Below are 22,374 nucleotides of genomic sequence, written 5' to 3' on the forward strand. Positions count from 1 at the left end.
CACAAATCACCTCTGCACGCGGAGGATTCGCAGGTCATGAAGAATTACGCCATTGATGATCATCTTGCTCCCATTCAGTCCACTTGCTTCTGCGGAGCCTAGGGATTGCGGCTGTGCAAAACATGCATTGCTTTAAAGGAACCAACAATTCAGGCGGAGGACGACTTTTCTTCTTGTAAAACTGCAGCATTTCACGTAGTAATTGCGCCAATTCGACATTTTTTCTCGCTCTTCTATCTTTTGCAACACTTGGAGGCGGGTCTTCGTAATGTGGGACTGAATTAATCACGGAATCCCACCAATCATCACTCTTCGACCGTGCTCCTAAAATCTGGGTTGCAGCATATAGGGAATCAACGATTAACAAAGAAATCGCTAGACTCTCGACGGCGAGGGACGGTACCACATCGTTCACGTTCCTTTTCATATCGCGAGAAGCATAAGCAACCAGCACTTCTGCGGAACTCATCAGGTACTCCAGGTGGTGCGACTGGAGCACTGGCAGTTTCAGCACATTTTTCACATTCTGAAGGGCGTAGAAAGGGAATATCCTCTTTCGACCTAGGTTGAGTGATGCATCGTGGCTGAATTCTCTCACGACCGCTCCAGGAGCCACCGGCGGAAGCCTGAAGAAGGGGTGTGTTTTGATGTCCTTTTTGCCCATCAGAACCGAAGAAGTGAATGTGCCCATCAGGGCGGCTGAATTGGCACTCATGATTCGCAGTACCTGAGAAGTAATTCAGTGAATACAGCGAAACGTGTCAGAGCTCGAAAATACTACGGGGCAATCTAACGAAAAAATCAGCAAGAAGAGCGTTTCGTCAAACACAGCGCGTCTTGCCACAAAGAACGCTGCAATACTCTGCTTGGTAGGTATGTGCAGATAACAGCACAACAATATATTATTTGCGATACCTGGTCTGTGGCAACATATTCGTGGAGAGGAGATTCGTTCACTTGAAATTCAGGCTGTCCAAAAACGCCGCTTAAGTAAACAGGATACTGTTGCATAGTTCGAATACCTTCAGCAGGAAATTGCTTTTCTAGTTGGACGCCTTGAAACAACTGCACAAAAAAGTGAAACACCTCCAAAAGAGTATGCATGCTTTTACAAAGATGCCGTCGACAGGCAGTGCGCTGCTCATTAAGGACACAGGGACGGCACCACAACAAAATATAATTTGCCGTACCTGGATTGTAGTAGCTTGCTCATGAGAAGTGCCCACTTGACTTTCAGCTGGTCGGAAAAACTCCCTTGGGTATCCAGGATAATGTTGCATGGCACAACTATCGTCAGGAGGAAAGTGGCTTCCTTCCTGAACCCCTTGAAAAGGTTGTAGAAGTTGCCCCATCTCTGAAGGCTCATTTGCAGACGTCGCTGGCGTTACGCTTGGCTGAGATGACTCTTGCATGCCTGACGAAGTGGAATATGTACCATCTGTGGCCAACTGAACTATAAAATGGGTCGGGAAAGGTTTTTCGGAGTAACCGATGTACGACTGCTGCGTGCGAGATGCAATCGACTGAACTGGCATAGCACTTGGTGCATCCATTGCGGCATCAAAACAATGACTATCTGCTGACGTGCATGCGGCATTTGTCGCCGCCTCTTGCATGGAGTCTGTATTTAGGTGTATTTCTGCCGCGAAAAAACCTGTGCGTGGGGTGTCCGCAATCTCATATCCTGAATGCTGTTTAGAGCGTCCCTGATCAGCCGACTCGTCCTCCCGCTGAGCCTTATGGTATTTCACGACTTTGCTACAATCAGATGCTCCACTGATCCGTACACTGGAAGAGTGCCAGGACGCCGAGCCACTATTTGGAGCTCCGGACGACTGCACCAGGCCAAGTATCCAGTCTGCGACTTCCAGCCCCTCCACATCGGCATTCAGTGCCTCTGGCAGGTGCGCCTCCTGCACCAACTCGTGCTCTTCCCTCGCTTGCGCCTGCTGTGCAGATTCCCTTGACGGATGAGCTCCAACCGTTTGGCTGGCAGCGGGCTGCCACTCAATACTGGATGTGTCAAAAGCATTCTGTTGGCCTGCACCAGCATCGTAATCCAGTGCTTCACTGGCTTGTGGGTTGGAGTACTCTAGAGACTCCGAGCCATTATTTAGGGTTTCAGACGACTGCGCCGGGCCAACTATCCAGTCTGCGAGTCCCGTCACCTCCACATCGGCATTCAGTGCCTCTGGCAGGTGCGCCTCTCGCACCCACTCGTGCTGTTCCCTTGCTTCCACCTGCTGTGCAATATCCGTTGACGGATAAGCTCCAACTGTTTGGCTGGCAGTGGACTGCCACTCACTACTAGATTCATCCGCCGAGTTCTGGTGGCCTACAACACCATCGTAATTTACTGCTTCACTGGCTTGTGGGTTGGAGGACTCCAGAGACTCCGCGCCATTATTTAGGGTTTCAGATGACTGCGAGAGGCCAAGTATCCAGTCTGCGAGTCCCGGCACGTCCACATCTACATTCACTGCGTCTGGCAGGTGCGTCTCTCGCACCCACTCGTGCTCTTCCCTCGCTTGCGCCTGCTGTGCGAAATCCATTAACAGGTGGGCTTCAACAGTTTGGCTGGCAGTGGACTGCCACTCACTACTAGATTCATCCACCGAAGTTTGTTGACCTACACAACCATCGTAATCCACTGCTTCACTGGCTTGTGGGTTGGAGGACTCCAGAGACTCCAAGCCATTATTCTGGGCTTGAGATGGCTGAGCCAGGCCAAGTATCCAGTCTGCGACTTCCAGCCCCTCCACATCGGCATTCAGTGCCTCTGGCAGGTGCGCCTCCTGCACCCACTCGTGCTCTTCCCTCGCTTGCGCCTGCTGTGCAAAATCCGTTGATGGATGAGCTCCAACTGTTTGGCTGGCAGCGGACTGCCACTCCCCACTGGACACATCACAAGAATTCTGTTGACCTACACCATCGCAAATCATTACTTCGCTGCCTTGCGATTTGGATGATTCCGGTAACTCCGAGTGATTATTTAGGGTTTGAGACGACTCCGCGATGTCAAGTATCCAGTCTGCGAGTCCCGGCACGTCCACATCTACATTCACTGCGTCTGGCAGGTGCGTCTCTCGCACCCACTCGTGCTCTTCCCTCACTTGCGCCTGCTGTGCGAAATCCATTAACAGGTGGGCTTCAACAGTTTGGCTGGCAGTGGACTGCCACTCACTACTAGATTCATCCACCGAAGTTTGTTGACCTACACAACCATCGTAATCCACTGCTTCACTGGCTTGTGGGTTGGAGGACTCCAGAGACTCCAAGCCATTATTCTGGGCTTGAGATGGCTGAGCCAGGCCAAGTATCCAGTCTGCGACTTCCAGCCCCTCCACATCGGCATTCAGTGCCTCTGGCAGGTGCGCCTCCTGCACCCACTCGTGCTCTTCCCTCGCTTGCGCCTGCTGTGCAAAATCCGTTGATGGATGAGCTCCAACTGTTTGGCTGGCAGCGGACTGCCACTCCCCACTGGACACATCAAAAGAATTCTGTTGACCTACACCATCGTAAATCATTACTCCGCTGCCTTGCGATTTGGATGATTCCGATAACTCCGAGTGATTATTTAGGGTTTGAGACGACTCCGCGATGTCAAGTATCCAGTCTGCGAGTCCCGGCACCTCCTCATCTGCATTCATTGCGTCTGGCAGGTGCGTCTCCGGCACCCACTCGTGCTCTTCCCTCGCATGCGCCTGCTGTGCGAAATCTATTAACAGGTGGGCTCCAACAGTTTGGCTGGCAGCGGACTGCCACTCACTACTAGTTTTATCCACCGAATTCTGGTGGGCTACACCACCGTAACCCACTGCTTCACTTATTTGCGGGTTGGGGGACTCCAGAGACTCCGAGACATTATTTAGGGTTTGAGACGACTCCGCGATGTCAAGTATCCAGTATGCGTCTCCCAGCCCTTCAACATCTGCATTCAGTGCCCCTGGCGCTCCTTTCTTCTGTAGTTGGCGGGGCCCCTCAGCCAGTTGTGTTCTCTCTGCTGAGTCTGCTGGCGGCTGGGCTGAAGTGATGAAGCTTTCTGTGGACTGCCACTCACTGTTTGATTCGATTGTCTCCTTTGTCTTCTTCCTCGGCGCCCCATCTTCGCAAGGTCTTCCATCATTCTCTGTATTTGGCGGCTGGGCATATATTGCGGGGCCATCTAAACTGGGAGACAGCCGTGCGACGTGATGCAACTGACCCGGTACAGATGTTTCTTCATAAATACTCTTCGCAGCCGCACTTTTTTGAGCATACCATGGTAGGCTTAAGTTTCCGGCCAGCACCGCTGTCCTTGTATAACCCATTACTATATCGCCCGGCTTCTGCTGAATACTTGACACACCGTGACTGTATGAAGCCACTGGTCTTTCCATTCTCCGCCGTTTTATTTCCGGTTCGCCTGCCTCTGATAGAGTATCTAATTCTTGCATATGGGGATAAAGTGATGCAGGATCCGATGCAAGAAGCTGTTGGTGCATTTCCGTTTCGCACATCTGTCTGGCGTTATTTTGAGTGGCTTCATCTTCCCGCCCATCTTCACTCTTCCCCCTTTTCCCAGTTGAAGCCAGCCGTCGAGCTGCATTCAGATCTAGAATCCCCTTGAAGCTAAAAATAAAGCAATACGAGACGAGAAATACAATTACCAACACTGAGGCAAATACAGCTCCCCTTAACGGAAACGGGATGCTCTGTTGCCAAGGCTGCAGAAGACCGGGCCTTTCAGAAAGTGCACTATCAACCAGTTGACTGCTTTCCTGTGTGCAGTTGGGACTTAAAAAGTTCCCATGCAAATAAGATCGGCGCTGCAGGCCTAGCAAAGAAAATACGTTCGACATGGATTCACAGATCTCGGTCGAAAACCACCACAGAATTCCTCGACCTATGAGCTCAAACTGTCTACGAAAAAAGGGAAGTAGTGAAATGCTGGCTTCCTCCGCAGAGAGTTGTACATCCTGCTGCCTCTCCAGCGCTTTGCATTCAAATTAGACTACAAGGAGCAGTGAGTCAACACTCCTCCCATCGTTGGGCTTCCTTTCTCGCAAAGGCTGAACAAGGTAAAGTCTTACGAAAGATGCACTGCCTGCCAGAGTTGGTCCACAGACACGAGTCATCGCCTTCAGGGGCCTACTTTGTTCTCACCAATCTGCTGAAAAAGAGCTGGAGAAACGCTTTGTTCTGCCTTGAAGCGGAGCACACCAGATGCCCACGTATATTATCAACTCGCTCTTATGTTCGCCTATGTATGTGAAACAGCGGGACACTGCACCGCAGTTACATGCCACAGTTACTTGTCTTGCTATTCTGGCGCTGAAGCCTGGCGGCTCTGAGATTGCTCTGCACAGCGACGGCTCGAATTTGTATAAAGACCACCGTTGCGAAATGCGTGTGAAATTTATTGTTGGTAGCGCGTTTCGAAAACGTCGAGTGATTCCTTCGAATTCGTACCATTGCTGCATTTGAAATTCTCCCGCTAGTTCGCCGCAATCCACGCCGGCCTTAAGTTGTTGAAATAAGTGGGCGGTACCTGCTGTGCTTCGGGTGTAACATGCATTAGTCTCAGAAGATGCTGCATTTACGTGGAGATCTAAAAATGTCAATGCCTGTGCCTCCTTTCTCTGGGGTATTTGTTGGGATGGCAGGCATCGCTGCTTCGACGTGCAAAGGAGCTGATTTTGCTGTGCGGGGCCCACACAATTGGACACCGCGCCTGCTCTTAAGAAGTATCGCTAAGCATTAGATATAAAATCACACATGATTACATTATAGAGAAAGAGAAGGCACTGAGGGTGTCTCGGCTCACGTGGCTCAATAGTGAGGCCAGTGTTTTGCGTCCCGTTGGACTGCACTTCAGGCATCGCCGCTACAAGCAGTGGGCCGTTGTATTTTCGCGTTTACAAAATCGACGACTTGAAATGTTATTGCACGGATTTATTGGTTGTTCATGGAGAAAGACGGAGCGTTGTGGATGTCTTGGTTCTGCAGGCTCATGTAAAGCACCTTATTTGGCGATACTGACACCGATGGACTCTGCTTCCAGAATCGTGGCCTCCCAGAACGCAACGATTGAGTTGCATCTCGGCGGTTATAAATCTTCTAGCTTCTTAAATGATTCATTTATTTTTATAAATCTGCATTGGACTTAGTTCGGAGAGCTGGCTTGGAGTAAGCGGTATGTAGCCCGTAGCAGAGGTGCGCACTACGCGGTGGATAGGCCACGTAAAATGTGTAAGACGCACCCATGGTTCGAATGAGCTATTGAATATATAGGAAAAACAGAGCTCTAAGGGTGGCTGCACCCTGCTGGCTCTGCAGGCGAGCCCAGCATGTGGCGCCAGCAGCAATCTTTTAACAAACAGCAGCAACACGCTGTGCAGAAGGGACCGCTGTTACACTTCTCCTTCATAGAGGTCCCGGCTCCTCTACACTGAATGCGTGATGCTAACTTGTAGCTGCTGCGCTCGGCGTAGAGGAGTTTCCAGGATAGCCATTGTCAGAGATCCGCGTGGGCCCTCATGTGTGCTTATCGCTCTAGAAATGGATGCTGTCCAGTAAGCTTGTGTACTGCATTATTCTCTACTGCCCACATAATTCCGCACTGAAAATCACATAGGGTCCTCGTGGCCCTGAGCTTGTGCACATCTGGAGCCGCATACTGATGTGGAGGCAACACTGCGAATCTGCTCCACAAACCGGATAAGCAAGGGGTGAACCAGAAGCCGGAGCCGCTTCAGGCCTTTCTTTTCCATTTGACGGTGGAGTAACGATCTCCAGAGATATCACAACCCTTATCACATGAAAGAGTTGGCAACATTCTGGGTGCAACCGAAGTACGGTTTGCGAAGATGGGCGTGGACCAAGACTACTACATAAGCAGCGAATAAGGGGATTATTCAGGAGAAGGCTCTCTTGTGCATTGGACGAACCCAGAGAATACAGGCACGGGTTTGGAGCACAGGATAAGGGGAAGACACGACGTCCTCCTACGTTTCTGCACCACTAGTTGCGCAGCCCTTTTTCGACAGATTCAACTGAATTTTCTTCAAGGAATCCGCCGGAAATGTTTGCTTGGCTTTGGTAAGATCGTAAAGCCAGAGAGAGAGGAGCCTGCGGGCGGTAGCAGATCACTGCAGTCATACCTTCCATGGCCTAGTCACGTAGTGCATTTCCGGTCAGTTCACAGGGCAAGGCTGATGAGCGAAAATCATCTTGGCCAACCTCCACCCTCCAACATATGCATTTCGAAGAATGCATATGGTCAGATGAAGCGCAGGAGATACCTCTGCACATGCTCGAGGCCCTCATATGGTATCAAACAGAGTTCCTAGTCAATTTACCTGCAGGGCTGTCACCAAAGCGTTCACATGGTTATCGCATTTTACGGTGGAGGAATCCTTGCAGCTTAGTATTGGGAAATTTTGGGTATAAGTCTATGCCTTTCGGTCTCAAGTGTCCCTCAGCAGCCCTTCAAGCTAATATCAGCACCTAACTGCAAAAGTCCGGCAGCCATACCTTATTCTAAGGACTTATTGATATATGGCTCTGGTCCCTGAAGTACTAAAGCTTATGCAGCAAATGCTCAGCATCTTCCGCAGGCATTTATTTTGTCTAAAGTTCTGCAAGCGCAGATTTACTCTGAGCAGCAGCCCACTTATTTTGGCTACCAAAGGTACCACACTTGCAGCTGAGAAGCTACACGCTATTCAGGCGTGGCCCGTGATACTGATTATCGGGCCACAAACACGGAAGTTCCCCGGCACTGTTAAGTACTACCGCATGTTCATCGATCCTGAGTTTGCAGTTGTTGTCTGCCTAGTTGTTGATATCGCAGTCAAAGGCTCCACTTCCCACTGGACAGAGCTTCGAACACTCATTGTACGGCGCCTTACGCATCCCTTGATCGATTATACTGCCCTTAATACTTCCGGCGCCACTAATTGCTTCCAAGTATATACAACCGCATCATCAGGCTATTCAGTAGGAGCAGTTCACGTACAAGCACACAGGCCATTTGGCTTCCCCTGTCAGGCCACCCACCCGGTTTGGCAGGAATATTCTTCTTACGACCAAAATTTCCCTAAATAGTCATTGCTCTGAAGAATCGATCTCACTTATCATACGCTGCGAAGGTTGCGTAGTGGGCCGATCATCGGGCTCACTTATTTGCAGCAGCTCAGTGCGTCGAAGCCTCTCCTTACTCCCTATACTTCGCAAACGCATCTCTGCAAAGTGTCCAAGTTATGCATAGCCAGTTGGCGGATGCTTTGCCTTGCTACCATGGGTACCCGTCTTCGTCTGCAGTGACCTGCGTAAGAATGTAGTCGCCTCGCCAGCGCTCGCGGGAGAGCTTCGAAAACCTAGCCAAAACACTTTAACGAGTCAGTCATACAACAGACAGAAGCAGTCATATTCCGCGTATCTCAGAAGCCCGCTAGAGTGCAGGCGCCTCTAGCTGTTTCAACGAACGGGGTCCAACCTTCAACGCCCCTCTCTCGAGTGCTCCCCCTCATACGCCTCCTCTTAGCGCTGCTTTCAGGTCACCAGCGCTACTAACTCTTGCAGTGTCTAACTCAAAAGTTCTTGCAGCAGGGGAATGCTCTTTTTTCATAAGCATCGCACGGATTTTGGCTTGTGAGAGGCTCCCGATCGTCCGCGAGCCTTACTGGTCAACAAAACGCTAATGCCACCGCAGATGAGTTCCAAAATTGTCACTTCATTTTCCCTTCTAAATCATCTTACCTGCTAATCTGTATTTACAGCATGTGGTGAATCTCTGTATCTTGCTTTTCGAGGTACCTTAATTATATCCTCTACAATTAGCACGTTAGAGCTGACTTAGCCACGACGAAGCCTTCGTAACCGCCAGCATCCATTACTATTTGCTAGCATGCGTGCCTATACTACAGGACACGTGGTATCCTGCATTTACTGTCGTGCGTCACCCTGCAAGACTTCATCCGCTGGCCGTACCTTCTCACCACCAGAAACACCTCAGTCTATATTTAATAATTGGTTTGCCCCTTCGTTTCCCTTGTCATAGTTTTTTTGGTGCTAGCGAAATCTTCACCCAAAGGGCTTCATTTCATATCCACGAATAAGACATCGGCAGCAGCGAACACACTATACCTTCTTGCTGACCACCTTACTCGCTACCATGATTTCTGTGAAACGCTCGCTTGTAACTGGAGACACTAGTTATTAATCAGACGTATGGCAGCAGCTATGTAACTGCGTCAGTATGCAGCATGTCATGTACTCCGCACAACGCCTCCAAAATTAACAAGCCGGGCGTGTCAACCGTACAGTGAAACAGGCGACTTGCACTTCGATTCAGCCAGGAAACCAAGGACGGGAATGTCTCCTCTTCACTCCCAAGTCTGCAAAAGGTCGCTAGACACCCCTTAACAGATGGCTTCCCTCTTGGAGTCGTGATGGGCCAGAGGTCTCTTACTGCAGCAGATGTTGACATTGTCGACCCTACGGCAGTTACCTTTACTTATCCTATGACCCAAATGTTCCAGCGTGACTCTATGGCTGGGCACAGTGCCACGGTGTATACTGAACAAGCAACAAAAAGCAAACGCTGACTCCAAACGGCGTACCATCCGTCGTGCTATAGGGGGGCAAGCTGTAGCTCAGTAGCAAACACTTGCACGGCATCACTAGATGCGGTGAGCTCGAAACACGTTACCGCGGCCCCCTCACTAATACTGGGCGCGTTGACACTAAGGCATACAGCTGAAAGCTGCGAATGACAAAATTTTGCCATGGTGTCTTCGGTATTTTTCGAGTTATTCTAAATTGCCCCCGCCACCATACATAACCATCAAGCTCTACAAGATAGCACCAAAATGCGTCATACAGTTCAGAATGCGAAGACAGTAGGGCCTGACCGTCAGAGAGCAGAGTGCCTTTTTAACAAGTTGAAAAGGCACTCTGCTCTCTGACGGTCAGGCCCAATATGTGCTGCAGTTAGATGGGGGTTTGGAACTGTTAAGAGTCATACTGGCGGGCAGCACGGCTACGTGGGGAGGAAAGACTACGCTGGGGGTAGCAGACATCAATTCGAAAAGTGGAGTATGGTTGATGACATTAACAGTCTTTTTGTACAAAAACGGTGTTCTGCGTGAGTACCTGCGCCCATACAACTCGCTACTCAGTAGAGCTACGTAGGCGCCAAGCTGCGCTAAGCTCACTACACCAATTGCAACTCACAGTTCATAACTCGGTATTTAGCTGTTTAGTCTAGATTTGAAAGCGCCTATTGGGCATTAGACATGGTCCAGGCTGGACGCAGGGCATAAATGACACAAATGTTAACCGGATTGCACGAAACGCTATACCATGACCCAGGGCAACGCTATTTAGCACGTGAGCAACTCGTAGTTCGGGGATTACCCAGGCGAGCCCCTCCAGTGGAACTGGAGGGTCTCGTCTGGGTGTAGCTATGCTCAATAGTCGCTGAGGCTTGAAGCTTCACTGGTCTGGGGACTTTTGCGGTTCTCTTCAGTATTTGCTGAGGCCTTTGCGCTATGCCAAGAAGGCAAGAATATTTCAGAAGCTTCGGCGGTGACGAAAACGACTGAGATTGACTGCAAGCAGCAAGCACTCAAGCCAGTTCAGACGCAAACGACGTGAAGGCACGCAGCTCGTAAGTGGGAGAGTTAATAGTTTCAGGGCGAAGAATAGTCAAGCCGATAGACAAAAGTAGCCCGTGGCGTATTTTTGCAGAATTTTCTCGTTTCTGGGGTACCTGTGTGTGCAGAGATAGATAGAACCCTACCAATACGGTTAGAAACGCGCATTCGTACTCCAAATCACGGTAGTGCCATCTTCGGACAACTCTTGAGTTCTTTTTCCTGTCCCGATGTTTAACTGGTCCTAGCAAAAACCTTGTGTCCGTAGTTACAAGCCGCTCAGTGTTGCCGGCTACTTCCTTGTGAGACAGTATCCATATCCCGTAACGCATCACCCTCTCCATTTCAGTCACCAAGAATCTGACCAAGACGACGCTAAGTGGAACCTGGACGAGGTCGCCTTCCTGGTATGAAAGCACGAAATCCGCCTGTCCTGCACGGGCCACCATTGTGCGACAGCGTTTTTTGTCGAACATATGTCTAACTGAAACGTTCTAGCTCATGCACCTTCAGGGACTGTGCTGCGGCGTGGGCTGGAGTAGAATGGAATTTCTTCATGATTTTAATGCACTCAGCAAAAGCCGCATTCCAATGGGACATTTTTAAATAAGCTATATCACTGCATGATTGGATAGCCGGTCTTCAGCTCCTTGCTGTATCCCTAGGCCGGCCTGAGCACAACTTTTCGTGACCACGGCTCACCGCTGCTCGTAGTTCCAATATAATCCCATCATAAAATCAGGCTTAGGCATGCTGTTCAACGTGTTTGTTCTCGAAGGAAACGCAGCCAGTACAGGATCTACAGGCCGCCTAGTCTGCTTGCGAAGAAACACTGAGAACGAGAGCACTGCTCCTGGCATGGAGTATCCGCATGTCTTTTGCTCGAAGGTTCGAACAGCTCAGGTAACCAGTAAGTGGAACAGGAAAATCTAAAGCATGCCATAAAGTCGTATATAGCGTCCTAGTATGGCATTATCGGACCCACTACAGCCATCTAACGCTGTGCATCAGGCGCGGCATACGGCGGTGTCTCAATTACGCAATGTATTTGTTTTAGAGAACTCCCTGATGCTGGCTCAGGAAATTGTCATGCCATATTCCACGCCTGGTGGCGCCAGCAAGTAGGGCCTCCGAATATCCGCACTGTACAGTGTTTTTCCCGACAGGGCAGCGTGAAGATATTCGTCTCAGTCTTCAGTAAGTAGAGGGTTTAGAGGTTTGTCTTGACTTTATGACGCAGCGCCTCTATTGCTGAAGGGCACCTGGAAGGGATGTCACCCCAGCGCGGTTATGGCCTAAACAGTGGCTAATCTAGAGACAAAAGTGCTACAGAAAACCTCCACTAATGTGACATTAATCACTTTTTAACACTGCTGTGTCGGACACTTCTAGTGGAATTAACAGGACTACACTGTATCATTGGACCATACTGGAAGAAGAGACGAATTCAATTCCCTCAAGGAGTTCCTAACTACTTACATACACTGCCTCAAGCACTACAACCCCAATTCCTTTTACCTTCCTAATATGTATGCACTTCTAAACTCTCTTCGAATTCGCGAGAACCGTGGCAGTTTAGGCCTCCGGATGCCAGCGCTCCACAGTTTACGTAGAGGCTGCCCCAGGCTTCAGTAGAACCTTAGTTGAGGCATGAATAGGAACTATCATAAGTTATTTTATCAACGTTACAGCATGTATAATAGTAGAGGAGAAAGGGTACCACTAATATTACCATCCCGAAAAGTACCCGCATGCACTTTGTGGGGGCCGAAATGCGGCTACCATTGGGTGTACGTGTGCCGGGCTCCTGTTTTGCACCTTCTTCTCTTGTCGAGGTTCATAGGTGGAAGATATTCTTCAAGTAAGGAGGGCGTGACTACTTTCGTGAGTATACAGAGCTTCGTGGAATGGGCCACAAGGAAGTAGCGGCAGCTGCGCAGAAGGCAGCTGGGGCAACGCCGGAAGCAGCGGCCGCTGCAATACAAGAAGCAACTAAGAAGGCACCTAAAGCACTTGGGAAGCGGCCTGCTTCAAGTGCTAAGGGAGAATGTGGAGCACCAGCGACCACTTCGTTCCGGAAGAGACCAAGGAAGCAGGGACGGCTACGGCAGGAAAAGCAGCAACCGGAGCAGCAGCCGCCACGGGCGGATGGAGTGCATCGTCAGGAGGATGAGCACGGAAATAAAAAGCGACGTAGACAGCAGCAGCAGCAACACCAGGTCCACCAAGACAGGAACCAAACTACTGATATGGGCAAGGGGGAAGGCGCAGCAAGTGACTCCTTGGGCCAAAGTGAAAAGACAGAAACAGCAGCAGGTGCTCCACCTGAGGACTCACCGTCGGCGGAGAATGATGCAGCAGCCGACGCAGCTGACAGCGCAGCAGCAATAGACGCCGCTGCCGCAGCAGATCCGTACCTGTTGGAGGATGCGGAATACCTTCGAAGAGAAACACGGTGGCTGAATCGTCAGCGCGTTTTGGTGCTGGGCAGCCGTGGCATTTCTGCGAGGTCTCGGCACCTCATAGAAGATTTGAAGAAGCTCCTTCCGCATCACAAGTCAGAGGCAAGTCTCAGACTTGAGCTGCACCCCCAAAACCCTGGCCTGGGGTGAAGCTGCCCAATGAGCGTTCCGGCACTATTGAAGGGAATGCCAACGGAGTTGGGATCCATTATACGGAAAAGAAAACTCGAAGCAACTATTCCAAAGGCTCCCGCGGGAAGCGCTGGCTCGCGGCCCCGCATTTTGTTTGGGCTCTGGGTTTTGTTCTGTCGCAGACGAAATGGGAGAAGAAGGAGAAGCTTCAAAGCATTGCCGAGCTCTGCCAGCTGCGGTCGTACGTTTTTGCTGCTGGTGGTGCTGCCCGTTTTGCCAGACTGCTGCTGCATGCGAGTGCTTATATGGAGTCTGCAAGCGCGGCTTAGGCTTGTGCCGCTGTCGCTGCTGTTCGTGCTGTGACATGGCGAGCTTCTCCGCTTTTGCTGCTGCTCCTGCTCCTGCTGCTGCTGCTGCTGCAGGTGCAACAGTGTGCTGTATTTGGAACAGCGGAAAAACGACGCGCTGCTGCATGTCGCTAAAGTACCTCTCGGTCCCACCTTCATTGCCAGGTTAATGAACGGTAGGGTGCTGGATCCGGCAGTCCAGGGTGTAACTCCAGGGGTGCCTTTGCTTGCACGTTAAGACTCGTTTCCTAAATTCTACTCCACGTTTTTTAGATTGTGGTCCACGTTTGCTTCCTTGTATTTGGGATGTAGGACTTGAGGTTTTGCGTTTCAGTGGAAACACTGAGCGAACTCCGCCTGTCGGGAAACTGTCTGCTGCACTCTCGGCCTCTGCTAATATTCGGATCAGAATTCGATAGAGATCCTCATTACCGAGTCCTCAAGGAGCTCTTTGTGCAGGTAGGATGTGGCAGTTAAGGATGGGGTCATTCTTTGTTGTCGTTACAGGGCAAGGGGCTCATGTTTCCCTTTACATTAAAGTGAAACTTTTGGAGGGGTTGAAGGTCTGTAACGTGCGTTTAGGTGTTTGGAACCCCCAGGAACCATCCTAAATCCAAGCCTTTCTTCGACCATGCGATGTCTTTCTTTGTCTCGGATAACCGCATATGGTTCAGGCATTACCAGGCATGTTACCTTTGTGATTTAGGTTGGATGATGCACCAGTTGAATTTCACAAGCATGTTTCCTTGTGTGTTTGCAGTTTTGTGGTAGCTAGGGTTTGAGTTACGGGTTCAGGGTTCTGTGATTTGTGGCCTTTCAGATTGCTCCATTGGTAGTGGGGGAGGGCGGAGATGCGAACAATCCACACAGGCAGACTTTTATTGAAATTGGTAAAATTGAGGGCTGTGGGCCACGGGTGTAATCTGGAGAGCAAATGTGTTAGCATATAGGCCTGGGGCGCAGGAAGCTGTATGCAGTGCTAGCGTTGTGGGCTTTCCATTTAGTGTTTATGAGCCCACTGGGCCATGAATTTCAGTAGAAAAGCGCGAGAAGGTCAAGCGAATAGACGTTTTAGCGTTTATGTTTTGAATGAGGGAATACTGTGTAGTGCATGGGGGTGAGTGCTTCCCGTTGAGGGCCTGTGGCTCAGGACCTCGTTTCGTGCTGGACCCAGTAAAGATCTTGGACGGGAGCTTCTGTGGCAAGAGCCTTTGGCGAAATACCGAGTTTGTCAGAACATTGGACGTAAGACCCCTGCCAAGTTGAAGACTTCGGCCACCGAAACTCAACGTTTAAAGCACTCAGCCTCACTTTTTGTGCACCGAGCAGGGATCTTGCTTGCAAAAGCAGGCACCAACAGGAGCTCCTGATTCGAGCAGCAAGCATTTAGGGCATAGAGCTTCCGTACTTAGTGTACCCGGGTCTGCTTGGTTGATGATACCATTTTGAAGATTAGGGGCGTAAGATTCTGTTTGTATGCAGCTATTGAGGCCTCGACGCCTTCAGGCTGCTATTGCTTTTGCGAGGCGGCAGGGACAGAAGGAGAAGAGAAAGGTAACAAGCGATTGATTTTTCAGCACACCACATTTAGCCCAGTGCCGTACTGCACTTGACGAGGACCTGCGCACAGCTGCTGCGTTCGCGTGTGGTCTCTAGTCCAGATATGAACTTTTATTTGTAGGATTTGTCGCTTGTGGATTCTGATGTATGACCTGCGTAGTTGTACGAAGAAGCCGTGTTGAAGGACGCACCAAAGAGCAAAATAGCAAATGAAGATATATTCGGCACCGGTATTGTGCCGAGCAAGCAAAACCGGAAATCACGAGCCTCCGAAGCACAAGACCCAACGTCATGAATTTGAGTTGGACGGAACGCGTTGGTTGCTTTATCTGTTGAATTTTGGTTCCAAGTATGAAGGCCTGGAGCGTAGATGTTTGCTTTTGCTCTGCTCGATCGACAATATCCACTGCCGCTGATACGACTGATGAGTTGTGGCAGCTGCATTGGCAGCAACAGCAGAATTTTCTTTCTTGTTCCTGCAGTGTACCTGAAACGCTGAAAACTTGAGACGTAGACTTTTTATTGTCACTTTGAAGTTCAAAGTTGGGCCCTGGCAGAACAGCTGCGTAGCAAGCTTCTCCAGAGGTCGCATTGTAGAAGGTGTTGCATTGGTACAGTGTGGTGGTAAGTCTGTACCCTTAGGATTACGGTAATACGGCGTAGACTGGAGCAAGGAGGGTCTTTGCTGTATGCGCATTGAGTAACTTCAGGGCTGTCGAACAGAAGCGTGTAGTTCAGGCTGGTGGCTGCTATCAGCGCATTTCGTACCTGTTTAAGCAGGAGTCATTTAGAAATTGATGCACACAACTACATCCTGGATGCGCTTTCCCATGTTGAAGGAGCTGTAGAAATATTCCAGCCGTTCAAAGTACGTCCACTTCGTTGTTTCCAACATTGAGCTACTCAGTGTCAGCCGTTGGCTTAGCGCTCAGTCATCAGGATGAGCAATCCGCCGTAAGCTGCCCAGCTTTCTCCTCCTCTATGCATGCAGATGACGTAGGTGCGGGCCGGTAGGGCATGCTGCTTAGCTTTTAGGGTCTTATAGCTCTAACTTGCATTTGGATGCAGTTTCGGTGCACAGTGCACTCGCAGGACTAAGTTATAAACCCCAGATCGTTGAGCCACCAGTTGGGTTACAAAGCTGGCAGGCCTAAAAGGGGGGTTGTGGGCCATGAGTGAAGTGCAGGACAGGCATGCCTGAGAAAAAGGCACTAGTAGCAGCACCCCAACAGCAGGAGCGGTGGCGGCTGATTCGCTGTGTCTGCGAGAACTTTTTAAATGAAGCGTGCCCTAAAGTAGCAAAGGAGCGAAGCAGTGGCGAAAGAAATACAGAAAACGAGCATGCAGAGGCGCGACAATACGCAGAGCTAAAGGTTTTCAAAACACGGACAGTAATAAATATAGTCCAAAGCATGGGAGAAAGAGGGAATGGGAAAATGGGTCGTTGCTGAGCTTCGGTCGCTTTTTGAGCGCTGCATCGCCAACGTCGAAATACCCAGAACAGTAATTTCTTTTTTCAGGTTGTGTTCAGTGCAGCGATTCCCGACTGGCTCCAAGGGCCACTGCATGCTGCATCATATTGAGGCATGAGGCAGTTTCAGTTGCATACTCCGGTAACGAAGGAAGGTGAAATGCAGACGATTACACGGGCAGCAACGGACATAACGATGACACGCCAACGCCACCCACCATTCCTAGCTTTTGGGGAGAAGATGAGCTTGAATGCAGCTACACAGGCTGCTTTACGTTACACGAAACAGCCGCTGTCTCAGCTCGAGGCCGCGGGTTTCCCGGTGCATGTCAAACGGATCTCTTTTGTTCGGTCTCCCAAATCGATCGCAGTGGCAGCCCTATAATATGTTGATAGAGTCTATCTGCAATTTATGTGGAAGTCAGTTGCTGGTCAGTTGCAGGAATGCACAGCGTGGAGGACCTTTTTTTGCCTATTATTCTGGGGATCTCATGCTCTCACATAGGCCAAAAGTCAACGAGCTCTGTTGCAAATGCAACTGTACCCACTGCACAGGATGCCGCCTAACCTTAACACTAAACAAACAAAAGTTCACAGTACATAGTCCACACAGAACCCTCCTCTCTATCAACAAGCGTACGCTGCTTCCGCGACTGTTGTTCCTCTTAACAAGAGCTACAAACCGAAGGGGGAAAATTGAAGACGCACTTGGAGACCAAAAAATAAAGAAACCTCTCTAAATCGTAGACCCTTTATTGCAGGCAGCTGGGCCTGTAGGGTTCGAGTAAAGCGCTCATATGGGCACAAGAGGCAAACGCGAAACGAAACCCATACATTGCAGCACTGCAGCCGCAGCAACTGCTAATGTAGCAAAAAAGCGAACGAGGCAAAGAAGAGAACATGGGCAGGAAGAACGTAGAAATGCCACTGCAGCATGCCGGTACTGCTGCTGCCCATTGTTTCGCCGCTGCTGCTGCAGATATTGGCTGTCCTTCGCAATGCAGGGCTCCTGCTCCTGCCGTTGTGGTCAGAGCACCAAGTATCTGTGCGCTGGAGAGCAGAAGCAGTTTTGGGTGTCGCCGCTGCAAGTGCTCACTTTTGCTGCGGGGTGTGGACAAGAGGGGGGATGTCAGTTATGAAAAGGAACGGTTGCTGCTCGCGAATCCACTTTGCCAGTTGCTCCACAAGAGCCGTAGATACATCTGCAGTCACAACAGAAGCCCTATGGCCTGCTTGGATCGCATTCGCAGCAACTACAGCTAGACGACACCTACGGGGCTTTGCTCTCAGCTGCCGTTGCTGCGGTGTGCTGCTGCTCCGTTCATATTGCTGCCTTTAGAGTAGAGGGCTGCAGCAAGCTGTGTTTGCAGGAGAGTTGCAGCAAGCACAGCAGGCGCAGCAGCTACAGCCTATCTTACTGATCCATCTTGGGACGCAGCAAAAGAAGAAGAACTCCGCCGTTAGCCAAACGTACACCTTTTCGTCCTGCACACAATGACTAAGCACTGGGCTACACCTTGATCCGATACGCACAGCCACGGGCAAAAGAAGTAAGATCAAGGGGACGGAGCTTGGTGCGGTTAAGGACCTCTTCTGTGGCAGTTTCGCGGCTCCACCCTACAACCTAAGCCGCCTTCCCTGCAGCCTTACCGTCGTCTCAACGTAAGCGTGGGCAGGACGCTTTCCGTTTTGAATTAACTCAGCGGCGCTCGCGTACAGAGAAAGGACGCTTTATCACGCACACATTAGAAGCCAAGTGAGCGTCAGACCCTAGGCCCCCGGCCCTACAACCCAGCACCGAACTTCAAAAAGATCAGCAGCCCCCGCCTTTCGGCCTGCTAAACGGGGTTCTGATTGGTGCCAGAAGACTGCATGTCTCTGAGGTTTAGGGTTTCTCGATAGGGGTTGGGACTTCGTCATTTCAGGCTCATGCTGTGGTGGTATCCTAACCTCTGTTGCCTGGAAGCATCCGTTTTGTACTCATCTCCGAATGCAGAGGAGAAGTATTGAGAAAGAGAAGGCACGAACAGTGCGCAGTGCAGCAGCGAAATATCTCCCCATAAGCACCGCGCTGTAAGCAAAGCCCAAAAAGCACTCTAGCCCCTCACCCATAGCCCACACGAAGACTCACAGGCCAGAAGTAAAGACGCAGGGTTTCAACTTACGCAGAGCGTATGGTGCATACTCCAGGGAAGTTTCGATGGCAGCTAGACATCCGGTGTTTGTCAGCATCTGCAACAGAAATCCTAAGCTTTTAACCCCAAGCCGTAAGCCTTTCGGCGCAGACTCCACAGCCACACAACGAAAAAGCTGTGGCGACGCACTGATGGATTTCATGCATGAGCCATAAACCGTAAGTTCCCAAACCTTTGCCCCGTCACGAAGCCAAAAACTGTGAGCATAAATCCTAAACGCTACGTTCTCTCGGGAAAGTACCGCGAATAATTTATTGCAGTGGTTCGCGAGTTGGTGGAATCTGATGGAGTCCGCTGGGGAAGAAAGGCAGACAAACGCGAGACGAGGAGTCAAATAGCGAATGTAGGCGTGTAGGAACCCCCTAACGAGGACAGACAAAAAGATGAGTGACAGTTTGAAGGTAAGCTCTACTACACACAGAGAAAGAAAGGCAGAGAATTGCAGACACGTGCGCGGTGAATGCCCTTGCAGGCACGTGAAAGGTGCAATGAGCAATATAACGGCATAGTAATGCATGGATATTCAAGAGCGGAAGAAAAAAAGCAAAATGAATAAGCAACGCGAAAGCGACAGGACGAGAAAGGGAGCAACAGTAGGTATATCTGAAGCCCTACACGCACAGATTCGGAGGCAGACAGCAAGGAAGAAGAACCAAAAACGAAGAGCAGACAGGTAGCAGCGAAGACATAAGCAAAAAGGGGGCCAGATATTTCCTCGCATATTCATGCAAAGACACAAACGGGGATACGGAAGACCCGATGACGCGGCAAAAACTGAGGAGCGAAACAAAGCGATGGGCGTGCAGGCCAGGAGCAAGATGAGGAACGAAGCAGCAGCAACAAGCAGCAGCAGCATGCAGCAGTGCCAGCAAGAAGCAGCAGCAGCAGCCAGAAGCAGCAAGTAGCAGCAGCAGCAAGGGTAGCAGCAAGTAGATGCCGCAAGCAGCAGCACCAGGCAGCAGAGGCGAACACTGACATGCAGACACTAATACAGCTGCGCTGGTGAAGGGAAACAGACAAAAGCACGAAACAGACAATCCGTAACAACAGGAACTGCAAAAGATGAAATGCAGAGATGGAACTGCAGATACGAAGTTACGCAATGACCGAGCAACACAGTGAAGCAAGTAGAAAAAGAACCCACGACTTGCCTGTCGTTAATGCTGGGAAGGCACAGAGGAGTCCAACTCTCTAGCCGACGCAAAGCCAAAGACGAGCTTACAAAGTTTGTCAGCAAGCACACGTCTGCAGCACAAAACCTAACCCTCTAAAGCTCCATCCTTCACTCCCCAGCAGTAATACGAAAGACACAAAGCCACCTCTCAGCCAGGGGTTTTACCATTACTGTCTGCTGCCTGCTCTCAGAGCCTAGCCAGGCCCGAAATCATTTTCCCTTGAGCAGCTTAAAGACTTTGCTATCGCATTTTACCTGTAGGGCTGAGTTCATAGCCCTTAGCGTATGAAAGAGAAACAACTCGCTGTTCCGCAAGAAGCATTGAAGCTCTGAACGCAGCAGACCAACTCGGAACAAGAAGTCGGACTTTGTGGGATGTAAGCCCGAAGCAGAGGGGGAAAATCTCATGGTGCAGCAGCAAGGAGTTGTGCTAGCGAGCCAGCGGCCACTAGAGTGACAGAGAGAACCGCAGACAGAGGCCGGCAGGCCGCAACACTGAGAGGCACTCTGGCGGGAGCTTCGAGGTAGCACATGAAGAGCAGCAGTGAGCTGGAAACTGAGAGATGGGGCAGGAAAAACAAGAGAAGGGAATTTTAAAAAAGGCAGCTGGGAGGAGAGAAGCCAGGGAAAAATCCAAAGACGCGGCGGCAACATTACAAGAGCGGATTGACAAAGGCGGCTGGACCCATGCAGAACGAGATTGAGAAGGATTATCGCAAAGCAAAGGAAAAAAGATACAGACGGAAACACAGTTGAAGGATAGAAATGCAACTAATAACACGGTCCGCTGACAGGACGTTCGGCGTGGGGGCGTTTTTGACAGCAGTCGTCGCGATATGCCTCATCGTGCCGCTAAGAGGCAGTGCCTCAAACGCCCCGCTGATTGAAAGAGCAGCAGACTGCTGCTCCTGCTGCTGCTGCTGCTGCTCCACCGTAGCCGACGCAGCAGCTTCTGCAGAGCCCGATAGAGGTACAGCTGCAGCGGCGCAGTTTGACTTAAACAAAATCGGAAGCAAAACAGAAAGCATTGAGTGAAAGTAGTGGCGGTGCAGCCCTCGAAATATGCCATCGGTCCCTGCAGCCGCAGCAGCAGCGGGAAAAGCAGCAACAGGGAAAAATGCAAATGGTTGACGAAATAAATGAGCAGGGACCTCAAGGAGCAGCACAAACAAGAAGCGCGGACCCCGGCAGCAGCAAAAGCAGACACAGCAGCAGTAACTGCCTTACCGCCCATGAGAGGCCTCACATCGAAGCTTGGCCGAATGAGGAGCGTGCGCTCGACCTCTTTCGTCAGTATGCACACTAGCTGCAGCAAGAGCAGCAAACACGATAGAAAAGCAGCTATGGCAGTTACAGCCTAGCAGCAGCAACAGCAATACCCAGAGTTGACAAATGCAGCCAGCTAAGCAGTCAACCAGGTGCTGCAAAGAGCAGCGGGAGAAGAGTGCAGCAGCCGCAGCAGCAGCAAGACCTGTCTGTGAAGCAGCATGAGGTAACCTCTCGCCGTGCTGTTGTTGATGCTCTGTCGATCGAAGAGGGCCAAGTAAAATGGCCCGCGCGAAAGAAATACAAAACGGCCGCCGAAGCAGCGAAAATGACTGCAGCGAAACGCAAACGCTGAGCTGCAGGCGCTGACAGTCCACGGCCCAAACCCAAAACCCTAAACCCTAAACCCTTCACCTATGCTTGAGCTGCTTGGCAGAAACAGTCTGACGCCAAACGCGCCTTAGACATCCCGAGGACCAGACCCGCCATCCCGGCCCCTCACCGCACAACGTCGGGCGGCTTGTCGCCGCGAAACCTTTCCAGTTTGGACACAATTGCCGACAGAGCCCCTGAGATAAGTGACAGGCCGCATGCCAAACCCTAAACACTCAGCGAAGTTTCCTTTGTGCAGACGCGGGGCCGCAAAACCCTAGTGTTCAAGTTTGCCTCGCGGCTGAGGCCTGAAAGCTGAACATCACCATCTGGCGGCGACTGCAAACGAACCGGCGAAAGCCCCGAGGTTCTCTTCCTTGCCATAGCTGCAGAAACGCGCAAGGAACACTTGCTGCTGAGTGTGGCTGTTGCTTTCTCGAGCTGCAGCTGCTGCGCTGCCTGCCTGCGCCGCTGCACCTTAAGGCGCTCAGAGAGAGCTGGCTCCAGAAAAGGAAGCATGAGGCTCCAGGGCTCACCGCGAGTAAACAGGCTTGCCAGAGTAAGAGAAGATGAAGGTGTGCCGTTTGTGTCGGTACCAGCTGGGGTTGCTGGCGTCTGCAGCGCACAAGACATGAACAGCAGCAGATCCTCCTCAGGAAACTCTTTTCCTCATTCTCACCTGCTCGCGCCTCCTGTTTGTCTCAAGATTAAAATCTTTTTCTGAAATTAAATTTGGAATCAGAAACAGAATTGTC

General features: G+C 50.7%; 4 protein-coding genes across 4 annotated transcripts; 1 reads left to right on the forward strand and 3 right to left on the reverse strand.

The window, feature by feature from the left end:
* Positions 1–34: 34 nt before the first annotated feature.
* On the reverse strand, positions 35–4,841 carry ETH_00031360 (uncharacterized protein; the record flags this gene model as incomplete). Its single annotated transcript, XM_013378271.1, has 3 exons — positions 35–727; positions 916–1,065; positions 1,191–4,841. 3 exons carry the CDS (start codon positions 4,839–4,841, stop codon positions 35–37), a joined length of 4,494 nt encoding a protein of 1,497 aa, XP_013233725.1.
* A 5,771-nt stretch (positions 4,842–10,612) lies between these two features.
* On the reverse strand, positions 10,613–11,089 carry ETH_00031365 (uncharacterized protein; the record flags this gene model as incomplete). The annotated part of the gene is made up of 1 exon (XM_013378272.1): positions 10,613–11,089. The coding sequence occupies one exon, from the start codon at positions 11,087–11,089 to the stop codon at positions 10,613–10,615; it is 477 nt and encodes a 158-aa protein (XP_013233726.1).
* A 1,458-nt stretch (positions 11,090–12,547) lies between these two features.
* ETH_00031370 (ribosome biogenesis protein brix, putative) lies at positions 12,548–15,436 on the forward strand (the record flags this gene model as incomplete). Its single annotated transcript, XM_013378273.1, has 9 exons — positions 12,548–13,204; positions 13,417–13,475; positions 13,657–13,757; positions 13,916–14,040; positions 14,164–14,265; positions 14,402–14,471; positions 14,732–14,826; positions 15,064–15,135; positions 15,302–15,436. 9 exons carry the CDS (start codon positions 12,548–12,550, stop codon positions 15,434–15,436), a joined length of 1,416 nt encoding a protein of 471 aa, XP_013233727.1.
* Positions 15,437–17,704: 2,268 nt separating this feature from the next.
* ETH_00031375 (uncharacterized protein) lies at positions 17,705–22,252 on the reverse strand (the record flags this gene model as incomplete). The annotated part of the gene is made up of 12 exons (XM_013378274.1): positions 17,705–17,814; positions 18,031–18,097; positions 18,263–18,341; positions 18,563–18,683; positions 18,778–18,844; positions 20,030–20,052; positions 20,237–20,310; positions 20,774–21,056; positions 21,209–21,287; positions 21,453–21,579; positions 21,750–21,816; positions 21,946–22,252. 12 exons carry the CDS (start codon positions 22,250–22,252, stop codon positions 17,705–17,707), a joined length of 1,404 nt encoding a protein of 467 aa, XP_013233728.1.
* Positions 22,253–22,374: the final 122 nt, after the last annotated feature.

The sequence above is a fragment of the Eimeria tenella genome, genomic scaffold (genome assembly GCF_000499545.2).
Source record: "Eimeria tenella Houghton genomic scaffold, Eth_scaff8, whole genome shotgun sequence".
Taxonomy (NCBI): domain Eukaryota; phylum Apicomplexa; class Conoidasida; order Eucoccidiorida; family Eimeriidae; genus Eimeria; species Eimeria tenella.